At 43.4% G+C, this 12,296-nt stretch overlaps 1 protein-coding gene across 3 annotated transcripts in view; it reads left to right on the forward strand.

Annotated features, from left to right (window-relative positions):
- ADCY8 (adenylate cyclase 8) overlaps positions 1–9,943 on the forward strand; it is a 268,034-nt gene extending 258,091 nt beyond the window's left edge. For 2 of the 3 annotated variants that reach the window (XM_017500379.2, XM_017500387.2), the window contains exons 15-17: positions 4,338–4,430; positions 6,413–6,527; positions 9,357–9,940. In XM_017500379.2, the coding sequence (XP_017355868.1) occupies positions 4,338–4,430; positions 6,413–6,527; positions 9,357–9,844 (696 nt within the window). In that variant the 3' untranslated portion in view covers positions 9,845–9,940. Of the gene's footprint in view, positions 1–4,337; positions 4,431–6,412; positions 6,528–9,356 lie in introns of all 3 variants that reach the window. The other variant, XM_017500373.2, reaches the window with a different exon arrangement.
- Positions 9,944–12,296: the final 2,353 nt, after the last annotated feature.

Raw genomic sequence — 12,296 nt, forward strand, 5'->3', positions numbered from 1 at the left:
TGAGCCACCGCGCCCGGCCTTCACTCCTTTTTTAATGAAAAATGTATACTCTGAAAAATCTTCTATCATAGAGGCTGAAACCCTTCAATACTGCCCTGTTTACCTTCCACTACCCACTTAGTTCTAGGGTGGAAACCCATGTTACTAATCCCTACAGGTTTTTACACGTTTCCAGAAACGCAAAGCATTTTCAATATATATCACTTAATAGTGATTTATCTCTCACACAAACCCTTAGGCTAGGAATTATTAGCTTTCACTTTATAAATAAGCAAAGCTGAGACTTAGACACACCAAGAATGACCAGGGTCACATACCACTAAGTGGGAAAGCCAAGATTTAAACTTCAGTCTCCCATACTATTTCGATGTGTAATCATTTGTGTTGCACTATTTCTCACTTACCTGGCACTTCATGGTAATGATTCTGAAGACGTAAGCTCAGTTGCGGTCATCGTAGTTTTCTTGGTATGGCTGTAGGGGGTCAAGATGGATAAGACCTAATCACTTCTTGCCTCCCAAGGCTTCACCATTCAATGGGAGGCAGGGTGACTATGAGTTGCTCTTACACAGGAAGTCACTGGTAAGTGTCTTAGTACAGAGGGCCTTGCAAGGTGAGGAGGGGAAGGCAATCTTGTGACAATAGCGCCTTTAACTCCTGTCTCTATGCTAGGCCACAAGCTCGCTAAAATGGAAGCCATATTCTTGTAGCTGGTTAAGTCTCCAAGGCCTAGCTCTGTGTCTAGCATGTAAGAGATAGACATGGCAGATGCTTGCTAAATACTTGCCTAAAGAACTAATTAATGGGAGGACATAAACAAACTGGCAGATAGTAAGATGAAGATAGGTTAATGCAATTCAAAACACACTTAACAATTTTTTAATTACCCTATTAAAAATATTTGACTAATGATTAAGACGTCAAGCTTTGTTGTATTTTAAACTTTACAGCAGGGGTGTCCATTGTTTTGGCTTCCTTGGGCCACATTGAAAGAAGAATTGTCTTGGGCTACAATTCTGATCTGACGTGGTCCTGTGGAGAGCAGGTACTTTTCCTTCCCTTCTCATCAGAACCACTTGGCTGAGAGCCAGTTTCAGGCTCTGGTAAGCCTGAAATACACTAACACTAAGGATACCTGATGAGCTTAAAAAATTCGCAAAAAGAAATATCTCATGTTTTAAGACAGTTTACAAATTTGTGTCGCGCCACATTCAAAGTCATTCTGGGCCGCAGGTGAACGTTTGCTTTATAGCAACCCATCTTCCAAAAATGCTCCCTCTCACATTTTAAAATTGTAATGAATAAAGTACATTTGAATTACATTTGCTTCTCAGTGAATCGAATTATAGACACTCTGGAGTCTTCCAAAGCAGAGAAAGAGAGCAGTGCCCCCTAGTGGTTGAAATGGGCGTTTGCAGAAGAAAGTTAGAGAAAAGGGGTTTGGTCTAGGAGGCTGGGTTGTTCAGAACATGGGCTTTAGACTAGGAGGACAAGTGTGAATAAGAGGAGGAGGGGGAGGAGTAGATGGGGAGGAGGGGAGAGAGAAGAGAGACAGCGATGAGGAGAAGAAGGATGAAAGGAGGAGGAAAGGGAGGAGGTGGAAGAGAAAGGGTGGGACAGGGGAAGGGGGAAGGTCAGGGAGAATGTCGTCGACAGGAAAAATAAAAACGTGGCCTGAATCGCCAGCCCCAAGCACTCCCAACTTTGCCTGTGTGGGCCCTTGGGTCACTCAGACATGCCGTGTTTTGTTTTGTTGTTTTGTTTTTTGGTCAAGAGAGGCCCTCTAGATTCTGCCTGGCTGTGTTCACTTCAGTACTGACGCTTCTCTTCTAGCTGACAGAATCACCACCAGAAACTGAGATCATGCAAAATTCTTTCCTGGCTCAGAGGAAACCTAACCTTTGCACAGATCACACCCTCCAAGACTGTGTTTGCAATAACCCAACTCAAGGGCGTCTCACCCCTCAACCCCTACCTCAACAAAGGGCCAAAGACCCCTCTCACATCTCACATCTCCATTTGTTCTAGTGAACAAGGGGCTGATCAGGGACCACAGTATGCCCCCAGACACTTTTAGCTATAGTGTAAATAAATCTGCTGCATGGATATTAAATGAGATGATGAAGCTCCTTTCTGCCTCCAAACTCTCTTCTGACGGGGAGGCTTACCAGAGCCTGAAACTGGCTCTTAGCCAAGTGGTTCTGATGAGAAGGGAAGGAAAAGTACCTGCTCTCCACAGGACCACGTCAGATCAGTCCACCGCCAGCGGAAAGCTGCGGGGAAGTAGCTGCAGGGAGGCAGAGGGAAGGTGAGCCATTGAAGATGTTCCAGGATTTTTAAGTGGAAACATTAGCGGCTGAAGAGCTGCCACAACACCAAATCTGTTTGCTTAGTGTCTGAGGGCAAAGGTCAGTCATGATCCAAGACTGAAGACCTGCAGACCCCGGGCACAATTTGCAGAATCTCAGCGGGAGCAGAAGAGGGGCTTCGCTTTAGTTCAGGAAACAAAAATAATAAACAAAGCCTGCCTCTGCTGTAAATCAGGTTACACACACACACATGCACACACAGCCCAAAGCAAAACACCTACCTATGTTCTCCAAGTTTCCAGAAGAGTTTCTCTCAGGGAGGAATTTTCCAGGTTTTCTTAGCTCCTGGTTAATTTTGAAACAATGCCTGAAACAAGAGAGTCTATAAAATAAAAAAACACCTTTTCTCTGCATCTGCTTGTCTGTCCTCCCCAGGATGACATGAGACCCTGAGGATATTACAATCTTAAATGAAGGTAAAAAGTTAGAGCATCAGAAATTGCATCTAAATGTCTGCCAAGAGTTGGACTAAGAAGACAAAGTTTAGACTTGGAAATCAGTGAGGTTTGAGTTGGAGCCTAACTCTCCCACTCAGGGCTGGCTTCATGAGCGTGCAGCCTGTGCAGTTACAAAAGGGACTGACACTTGTTTTAACATTCTGCTGTTGCTCCCATGTAAGTCTTAATTTTTGAACAAGGTGTTCCACATTTTCACTTTGCACTGGGCCCTGCAAATTATGTAGCTGGTCCTGTCTCCCCTTTCTCACCCTGGGATCTTGGGACACACTGTTTTACCACATGGGGACTCTGTTTATTCATCTGCAAAATAGTTCTGAGAATGCCAGGCTCAAAGTGCCACGCAGAGAAACAGATGAGCAATGGAGGCAGAAGCCCTAGTTCTGTGCCCCAACGTATGTAGACATCCCTCTTCCAGTCTATTTTTTTATTTTATTTTTTAAAAATTTATTTATTTTACTTTAGGTGTATACTATATCTGTCATTTCTCCCCATGTTATCCCTCCCCACCCTCCCCTCCCTTCCCACCCCCTGCTCTCTCTTCCCTACCCCCCAACTGCCCTCAGTGTGTGATGCTCCTCTCCCTGAGTCCACGTGTTCTCGTTGTTCAACACCCACCTATGAGTGAGAACATGTGGTGTTTGGCTTTCTGTTCTTGTGTCAGTTTGCTGAGAATGATGTTTCCAGATTTATTTTATTTTATTTTATTTTAGGTGCATGCTATATCTGTCATTTCTCCCCATGTTATCCCTCCCCACCCTCCTCACCCTCCCTATCCCCCGCTGTCTCTCACCTACCCACCCCTCAACTGCCTCCAGTGTGTGATGCTCCTCTCCCTGAGTCCACATGTTCTCACCTGACTCAGGCTCTTTCTGAAGATAAGAATATGTATGTGGGGATGGGATGCTGTGTTCACTTTTAGATGGGGTGGTCAAGAGGACTGCATTGCAGAGATGGGATTTGAAGAAAGACCTGTAGGAGGTGAGGGAGTGAGCCATGCAGTTGTCTGAGGGAAGAGTAGCCCAGCAAGGGAACAACAGGTGCAGAAGTCCTGAGGCCGAAGCAGACTTGGTTTGTTCTCAGGTCAGTGTGGCAAGGGGCAAAGGAGATCAGTGTGGCTGGAGCAGAATGAGAGAAGGAGACAATAAGAGAGGGGACAGGTCTCTGCAAGCCTTGCAAGTCACAATGAAGACTGACTTTGACCTTGAGTAAAACAGGAAGCCATAGGAGGGTTTTGCACAGAGCAGGGACAGATCTGACTTACATGTGAAGAGGCAGACCTACTCCTTAAAGAGTACCAGGTGACACCCATCTCTGCTCCTGACCCTTAGCAAGTAGTCCTCATTAAATATATGTGACTGGCTGCAAGCATGATTCTCAAGAGAAAAGCAGGTAACTGGAGGATGCTGAATCATGAGGCAACTCACTGTAAGCCAGGGGCCTGTTTTCAGGAGCCCCAGCCTCCTGGAAGAATAAACACCAGGGCTAACACCATTGCCTGGCTCTCTTTCAGTTGCTTGGTGAAGACCGATTTCAAGACATTGAAAAGATTAAGACCATTGGCAGCACCTACATGGCCGTGTCAGGCCTGTCACCTGAAAAACAGGTAACTCTTTGGACTCAGCCACAACGCATGGCAGGGATCTTGCTGTTGTCATGTCACCAATGGTGGTGAAGCCTCTGTTGCCAAGTCTTAGGGAAAGATGGGGAGAAAACCTGATGGGCTGGATTATAGTAGTTATGTGATGTGAATTTGCCCCCAAGGTAGGTAGAGTCTACCCGACCAAGCCATGCTGCTTTTTTTGAGAAACTTCTAGACTTTGTTCTGAACCTCACTGTTCCCTTGAACAAAATCAGAGCCAAGAAATACCCTATTGTGATTTAGTTGTGGATCTTACTAAACGCTTAATACTAGCCTCTTTTTTCTTATTTTTGTTTTGTCTTTCAAAAGTCATACGTAAGGATAATAATGCTGCTGCTTTTTGGAGTGTTGACTGTGTTCCAGGCACTGATGTTAAACAGCAACACTGTCTACCTTCCAGGGCTAATGGATGAATTATCTAATAAGTCCTCAATTCGTGTTAAATGAATATGAGTCCACGATACTTGGGGAAATAGAATTCTCATCAATTTCTTCCCATCTTTCCTATCCTTTTTCCAACTAAAAACAATAAAATACTTCAAGAATGACTGTCTGGGACGAAATTCATGCTGGTTATTATTTAGCACATGTGCAGCAGGGATTGGAAAACTATAGCCCACAGATCAAATCTGGCCCACCCTCTGTTTTTATAAATAAAACTTTATGGAACACAGCCATGCTCATTCATTTATATTTTGCCTATTGCTCCTTTCAAGCTAAAATGGCAACACTGAGTAGTCACAACAAAGACCATATGGTCCACAAAGCTTAAAATATTGGCTATCTGGCCTTTACTGAAACTGTTTGCTAACCTCTGTTCTATAGGAGCACAAAGTTCTCTCATATTAAAAAATCTCGTTCAACACCTATGAGGTAGGAAGGGCAAGTAGGCTTATCCCCTTTTTATAGATTTGGAAACAGAAGTTCAGAGAGGCCCAGAGGCTTGTGCAGCACTTCTCTTAGGAGTTTTGTAAGCAAATGTGTAACATCTCTTAAACACACACTGTGAGCAATTGAAAGGAAATAGACACAGTTCTTACATTGGAAAAGCTACACATACCTAGGAACATATACATACACACATACACACATACACGCAAACACACTCACATACACACATAAACACATACACTCACACACACACATACACACACATACACATACCCACACTCACATACCTACACTCACACCAACCCATACACCCCCAACATACACACATACACACTCACATACACACATACACACACATATGCATACTCACACTCACACATAGACACACTCACAATGTGCACACATACACTCTCACATACATACACACACTCACATATACTCACACCCACCCACACACCCCAAAACACACGCACATATACACACACTCACACATACACACATACCCACATACCCTCACACACACACTCACATACACACACACATACATACACTCACACCCTCCCCCAACACACACTAACATACACACGCATTTACACATACCCACATACACTCACACCCACCCACATACCCCAACACATGCACATACACACACATACATTCACACATACACACCCACACACACACACACCACATACAGTCATGCCCACCCACACACCCCCAACACACATGTACATACATACATACACTCACACCCATTCACATACATGCCAGTGAGCATACACTCAGGAACCGATGCTACATCAACCTGAACAGACAGGTGTAGATGTGGAAGAAGGAACACAATGACCCACATCTACAACACTCTTGCAAGCAAATCTCATGTCTTCCCTTGTTCTGAGATACCAGTGACTTGAGAGTACAGGGGCTCACACACATGATCATTTCCTTTAAGGGATGTGCAAGTGGGGTTGGGTTAGGACATAAAGCCCCTGCTGCAGAAATGTTAATGTTCCGCATGTTTCACATTAAATGAATTCTCCTCATGTTTGCTTCAGCAATGTGAAGACAAATGGGGACATTTGTGTGCTTTGGCTGACTTCTCACTCGCCCTGACAGAAAGCATACAGGAGATCAACAAGCATTCATTCAACAATTTTGAACTCCGGATTGGTGAGTAGCGGCTGCAAGTGGGGCCTGATAGAGCCAGCTGACCTTGCTCCACAGACCCTCCCCTACCTTGGGCATCAATCCAGGAAGCTTTTCCCTGCAAAATGCAACAGGCCTATCACCACCCTGCCAAGGATGGGGACAGGGTCATCTCAGACCTTTCTTAGTTTCCTCTCACTCAAGATGCTGGAAACAATTTAGGATACTGGCCTGTGTGCAGAAATACAAAGCAGCCAGCCTTTGGCAAATGCTAGACAATTGTGAACCTCTCTTCCAACTTGCCTGCCCATGCAAGGTTGTGCATAGAGATGTAGCCGACTAATCAGTCATTTAATTCTGACTCTTGGGTAGCTCAATGCTGGTGGTCAATGTATTGCTCTCAGGTTCTTCAGGATAATTTCTTTAGACAAAGGCAGGATTCTGCTCTTGAGGATGGCAGATACTATACTTCCAAAGACAGGCTTTACTCAGCTGCAAAACTCGCCCTTCCTTTGGGCTTAAAGACACCACTGTGCAAAGCAACAGCATAACAATAATCACTGCAATCGATAATAATCCTTTACAATTTGCCATTCCTTCCACATCTCAACTCAGCCTCAATGACCTCCTGAAATGCAGTCTGAAAGCCCCTGGTCTAGTCCACATTCTCATTTTGTAGATGAGAAAACGCAGACCCAGAAAAAGGGAGTAACTAGCCTAAGATCACACAGGCAAATAGTCACACCAGTAGCAGCTCCAGCATTTCCTGACTCCGAGACAATGACATTCTGGCTGCCAAGGTGCCGTTTAAAATAACTTTTGCTGCAGCCCTCATACTGTAGACGTCTTCTGGCTGACATGCCATTTTACTTTATCTGCTTCTCCCTTAGCGGCTTTCAAGAAAGAGGTCATGAAATACCAGTATCTGACTTGTCAGATCTAAGGCATGCCATATGTCTTTGTTCTTTGGATTGAAGAAGTTATAGTTTATGTTTTTGATCTGTGGATGGGATGTTCAGGGTTTGTTCCCACATCTTCCATCAATCTTATCAATGTCATTTCTGAAATCGTTGACTACACAATTGATCCAGGAATAAAAAAGAGAACTGTAATGATGAACAAAGAGATATTCGAAGTAAATTCTGAAGATGTTGCCAAATCAGGGTCAGCCCTTGTCATGAAATATTATACTGTTAGTAGAGTTTCACTGATCTCAGAGGCTGGAAAATTAACTTTCCAAGTGAATTAATCATCTCAGTTTGTGTTTTGGGTCTGCTGTAAACAGCTGTATGACTTTGGGCAAATCATTTAAACCTTCTGTGTCTCCGTTTCCTCCTGTGTAAGTTGGGTGTTAAATTATTACCTCCTCTCCCTCCCTACTTCATAGTAATGAGAATCAAATGGGGTATTGGCTGTCAAAGTTCTCTGCAAATTTTAAAGAGCTAATTATCATTGTGATGCCCATGTAATTTATAGAGTGATATTTTCACATTCTGTCAATTATAACAGTGTGTTTGTGTGTCTTGCTTTTGCCTCTGACTAGAATAATCTCACCCAGATATCTGCATGGCTATTCCCACCACTTTCTTCAAATCTCTGCTCAACAAAGTCTTTGCTAATCCCCTTACTCCAAAATACACTCTTTTCCATCTTTCACCATTCTTTTACCCTGATTGATTTTTCTTTGTAGCCCTAATAATTCATTGATATTATATTACATTTTAAAAATTATTTTCTATCTCTCCCCAGTAGAAGGTAAACTCCATGGGGACCAAGGCTGTACTTCTTTTCCCTCCCACCATATCCCAAGTGCCTAGGACAGAACCTGGCTCATAGCAGGTGCCTAGTCAATGTTTGTAGAATGAAATAATTCTGTTAGACAGAGACATACATGTCCACTAACATGTTTATTGAAATGCTACCATTTCTAGAATTCTTTGTTTCCTACAGGAGGAGGGAGGAGGCAGTGAAATTGTCTTTAAAAGTATTTACCAGATAAACTGTGGAATTGTGGGGAAGTAATAGCCCAAGCAGAGAGAAAGTCAGGACAAAGGGACAAAGGTGGATACTGGGTGCGATTAGGAAAACTCCAGCAGTTCAGTGCAGATATAATGCAGCAGTAAGGAAAAGAGTGGGATAAATGAGGCTGGAAAATCAGGCAAAAGTCAGATCAGAGAGGTTCTTGATTGTGATTCCAAGAAGCATTGGCTTTATTCTGTAAGTGAAAGGAGCCCTGGAAGATATTTAGGTGAGTCGTAACTTGTTCAGATGTGCAGTGCAAAAAAGCCCTCCCACTTCTGCAGCAGTGTGGAGGATGAACTCAAGGGGGACAAGGGAGGAGACAGGGAGGACAGTTAGAAAGCCATTGCCATGGACTGAGGGATTGACGCTGAGGACCTAAGCTAAAACAGAGAGGGAAAAGGTCTGTCCAGGTTCTCAGAGCACTATGTCGGCAGAAGCAGGAGATCCCATGGACCCTGACTGCTGGTCCATGCTCTGATCATCCCACAGACTGAGACAAGTCTCAGTTATTTTCATTATTATGAAAATAATAATTATATTCAATCGAGCACTCACTGGTTGCCAGACACTATGCCATGGTGGCTTTACTTATATTATCTCATTAAGTCTTCCTTTAATTATTTCCATTCTACTGATGAGAAAAGTGAGGTCCAAATAGGTTAAGTAACTGACCCAGGTGACACATCTAGTATGTGACTGAGGCAGGATCTAGACCCTCCAGTTCATCCACAGAGACCCCACACATAGTGATCACTGTCCCAGGGAGGGGTTCAGACACCCTAATGTCTCTCTTTTACCTCTGACCTCTTACTCCTTTGGTTCACCCCCTAGGCATCAGCCATGGCTCAGTGGTAGCTGGCGTAATCGGCGCTAAGAAACCACAGTATGACATTTGGGGCAAAACTGTGAACCTGGCAAGCCGAATGGACAGCACAGGGGTTAGTGGCCGGATCCAAGTCCCAGAGGAGACCTATCTCATCCTGAAAGATCAGGGCTTTGCCTTTGACTACCGAGGGGAGATCTACGTAAAAGGCATTAGTGAACAGGAAGGAAAAATCAAAACGTACTTTCTCCTGGGAAGAGTCCAACCCAACCCATTCATATTGCCCCCAAGAAGACTGCCTGGGCAGTACTCCCTGGCTGCAGTCGTCCTGGGACTCGTCCAGTCCCTCAACAGGCAAAGGCAGAAGCAGCTACTCAATGAGAACAACAACACGGGAATTATCAAGGGTCATTACAACCGGCGGACTTTGTTGTCACCCAGTGGGACAGAGCCTGGAGCCCAAGCTGAAGGCACCGACAAATCTGATTTGCCATAAAAGCATTTTTTTTGTTTTTTTTTTTTTTTTTTTTTTTTGTATTTCTTTTATATATAAAATAAATATACTAATAAAAAGGTTTAATTTTTTTTAGAACAAGGATGGTTTCATTGGTCTTTGAATGTACCAGATCAAGGACACAATTTGAGGGTCTCTTCAAATACTCCCTTCACACACATTTATTGATCACCTCTTGTGTGTAGGGATCCCTGGGAAGCAAAGATAAATGAGACCTAGTTTCTGACTTTGAGAGTCTGAGAGGCTCACAACTAGGTGGAAAAGAAGGACATGAGAACAGAAACTCCATACACTCAGATACTCACCACCATCTGCCATTTTTGAGCACTTGCCAAGGGCCAGGCCAAGTGCCAAAGTTTTTACATAATGATGTCCTGTAACCCTCACAATACCTGTACATTCATCAGTATTTGCTGAGCACCTACAATGTGCCTTTGGCTGTCCTACACTCCAAGGAAATCATGGCAAAAGTGTTTCCCTTATAGAGCTAACATTCTGGTTGGGGAATAATATATAATATTCTGAGGTTTTTCTGTTTTTTGTTTTTTTGAGATGGAGTCTTGCAATGGTGCCTGGGCTGGAGTGCAATGGCACGATCTCGGCTCACTGCAACCTCCACCTCCTGGGATCAAGCGATTCTCCCACCTCAGCCTCCTGAGTAGCTGGGATTACAGGTGCCTGCCACCACGCCCAGCTAATTTTTTATATTTTTAGTAAAGGCAGGGTTTCACTATGTTGGCCAGGCTGATCTCAAACTCCTGACCTCATGATCTGCCTGCCTCAGCCTCCCAAAGTGCTGGGATTACAATATTATATAAGAAGATATAATATTCTCATTAACCAATACATAAACAATCTGCTTCCAGATAGAGGTAGAGGCTAAATAAAATTAAGTTGGATACTTGGAATAAAGATTGGGAGGACAGGGATGCTGATTTAACTGAGTCACCAGGGAAGGCTTTTTTGAAGATGTGATGGCAAAGCTTGACCCTAAATAATGAGAAAGAGGTGACCCATAAGACCTGGGAGAAAAATTTCACAAGAAAAAGTAACAGCAAGTGCAAAATCCCAGAAGGGGGATCCAGCCCAGCACAGGAGAGGAACAATAAGAAAGGCAATGGGTATGTGAGCTACTGTGGGCAATCACACTGTTTCCTGGAAGACACCTAAGTGCTTATGACCACAAGACTGCCAGGAAAATTTCATACATATGAGAAAGCCCAGAAAAATTAAAGGATTTGGTCAAGGTCATGTAGCTAGTTGTAGAGCTAGCTTCATAACTGTATTGGTCAATAAAAGCCAGCTGCTATAACAAATAACTCACAATCTTAGTGGCTAAAACACAATAAAAGATGTATTTCTTGCTCATGTTCTATTGTACATGTGTCAAAGCGTCTTCCATGCAATGATTTTGGGACCTAAGGTCCTTCTGCATTGGAATTCTCTTCTTGGTCCTCTCTGTCTAGCCAACTGAAGGGAAAGTAAAGGGAACCACTCAGAAGGTCTTAGCTACCAGGCATACATTATCTTTCTGTCCCACCTCACTGCAGGGGAAGTTAGGGAATGGAATATTCCTATGTTCCCTTACCAAAAGGAAAAATGAAATGCAATTGCCAATACCACAGGCACCATGTCTTTCTGAGCCCACAGTCTGTTCATAAACACTAAGATATTCTGATAAGCACTATGTTGGAGGTACAAAGTTTAAGTAATTGAATGAGAATTACCAAATCCCAATCATTTCTAAACGCTTGACTCTGAACAGCATCCCACTTAAAAGAAACTTAGTCCCAGGTAACCAATCCACAGTAGATACACCCTTAAAAAATACCTATCTGAGGCATCTCAAGTGGGACCCTCATGTTAGAAGTGGAGCTGTCTTCTCTTGAGGCACAAAGCAGAAAAGTAATTAAGGTTAAGGCCAACCTTAAACTCTGAACCATATTTGGGATGCCGTTTGCTCTTGGAAACTATGTACACGTCAAAGAAGTATGCCCCCTCCAAAATCATGTCAAGGCCCCAATGGAATGTGAAGATGGCATGTGAAAAGCCTCAGTATACTGAAAAGCCCTCTACCAATGCCAGGGGCTGTTACAGTCTTCATAGACTCAGAGAATGCCAGGTCAGGAAAGCCCCAGGGGCTGCTCAGTCGAAGGGAGTGAGGACATTTAAACAAAGTAAAGCTTTATGTCTTCTGGACTTGGAACCACCAGATGCAGGTAGGAAGCTGAGCTCAGGTGGGCCGAGGCTTGGCAAGCAAAGTTAGCAAAAAAGATAGTTAGGCTGTGAAGAAACAGTATCTAAAAAACAGAAAACTTGATGTGGGTCATCAAGCTTTGGTCCTACCCCAGAACATAAGGTCCATCTCTTTTTTTTTTTTTTTTTTTTTTTTTTTTTTTTTTTTTTTTTTTTTTTTTTTTTTTTTTTTTTTTTT

Source organism: Cebus imitator, unplaced genomic scaffold, assembly GCF_001604975.1.
Source record: "Cebus imitator isolate Cc_AM_T3 unplaced genomic scaffold, Cebus_imitator-1.0 Scaffold13, whole genome shotgun sequence".
NCBI lineage: Eukaryota > Metazoa > Chordata > Mammalia > Primates > Cebidae > Cebus > Cebus imitator.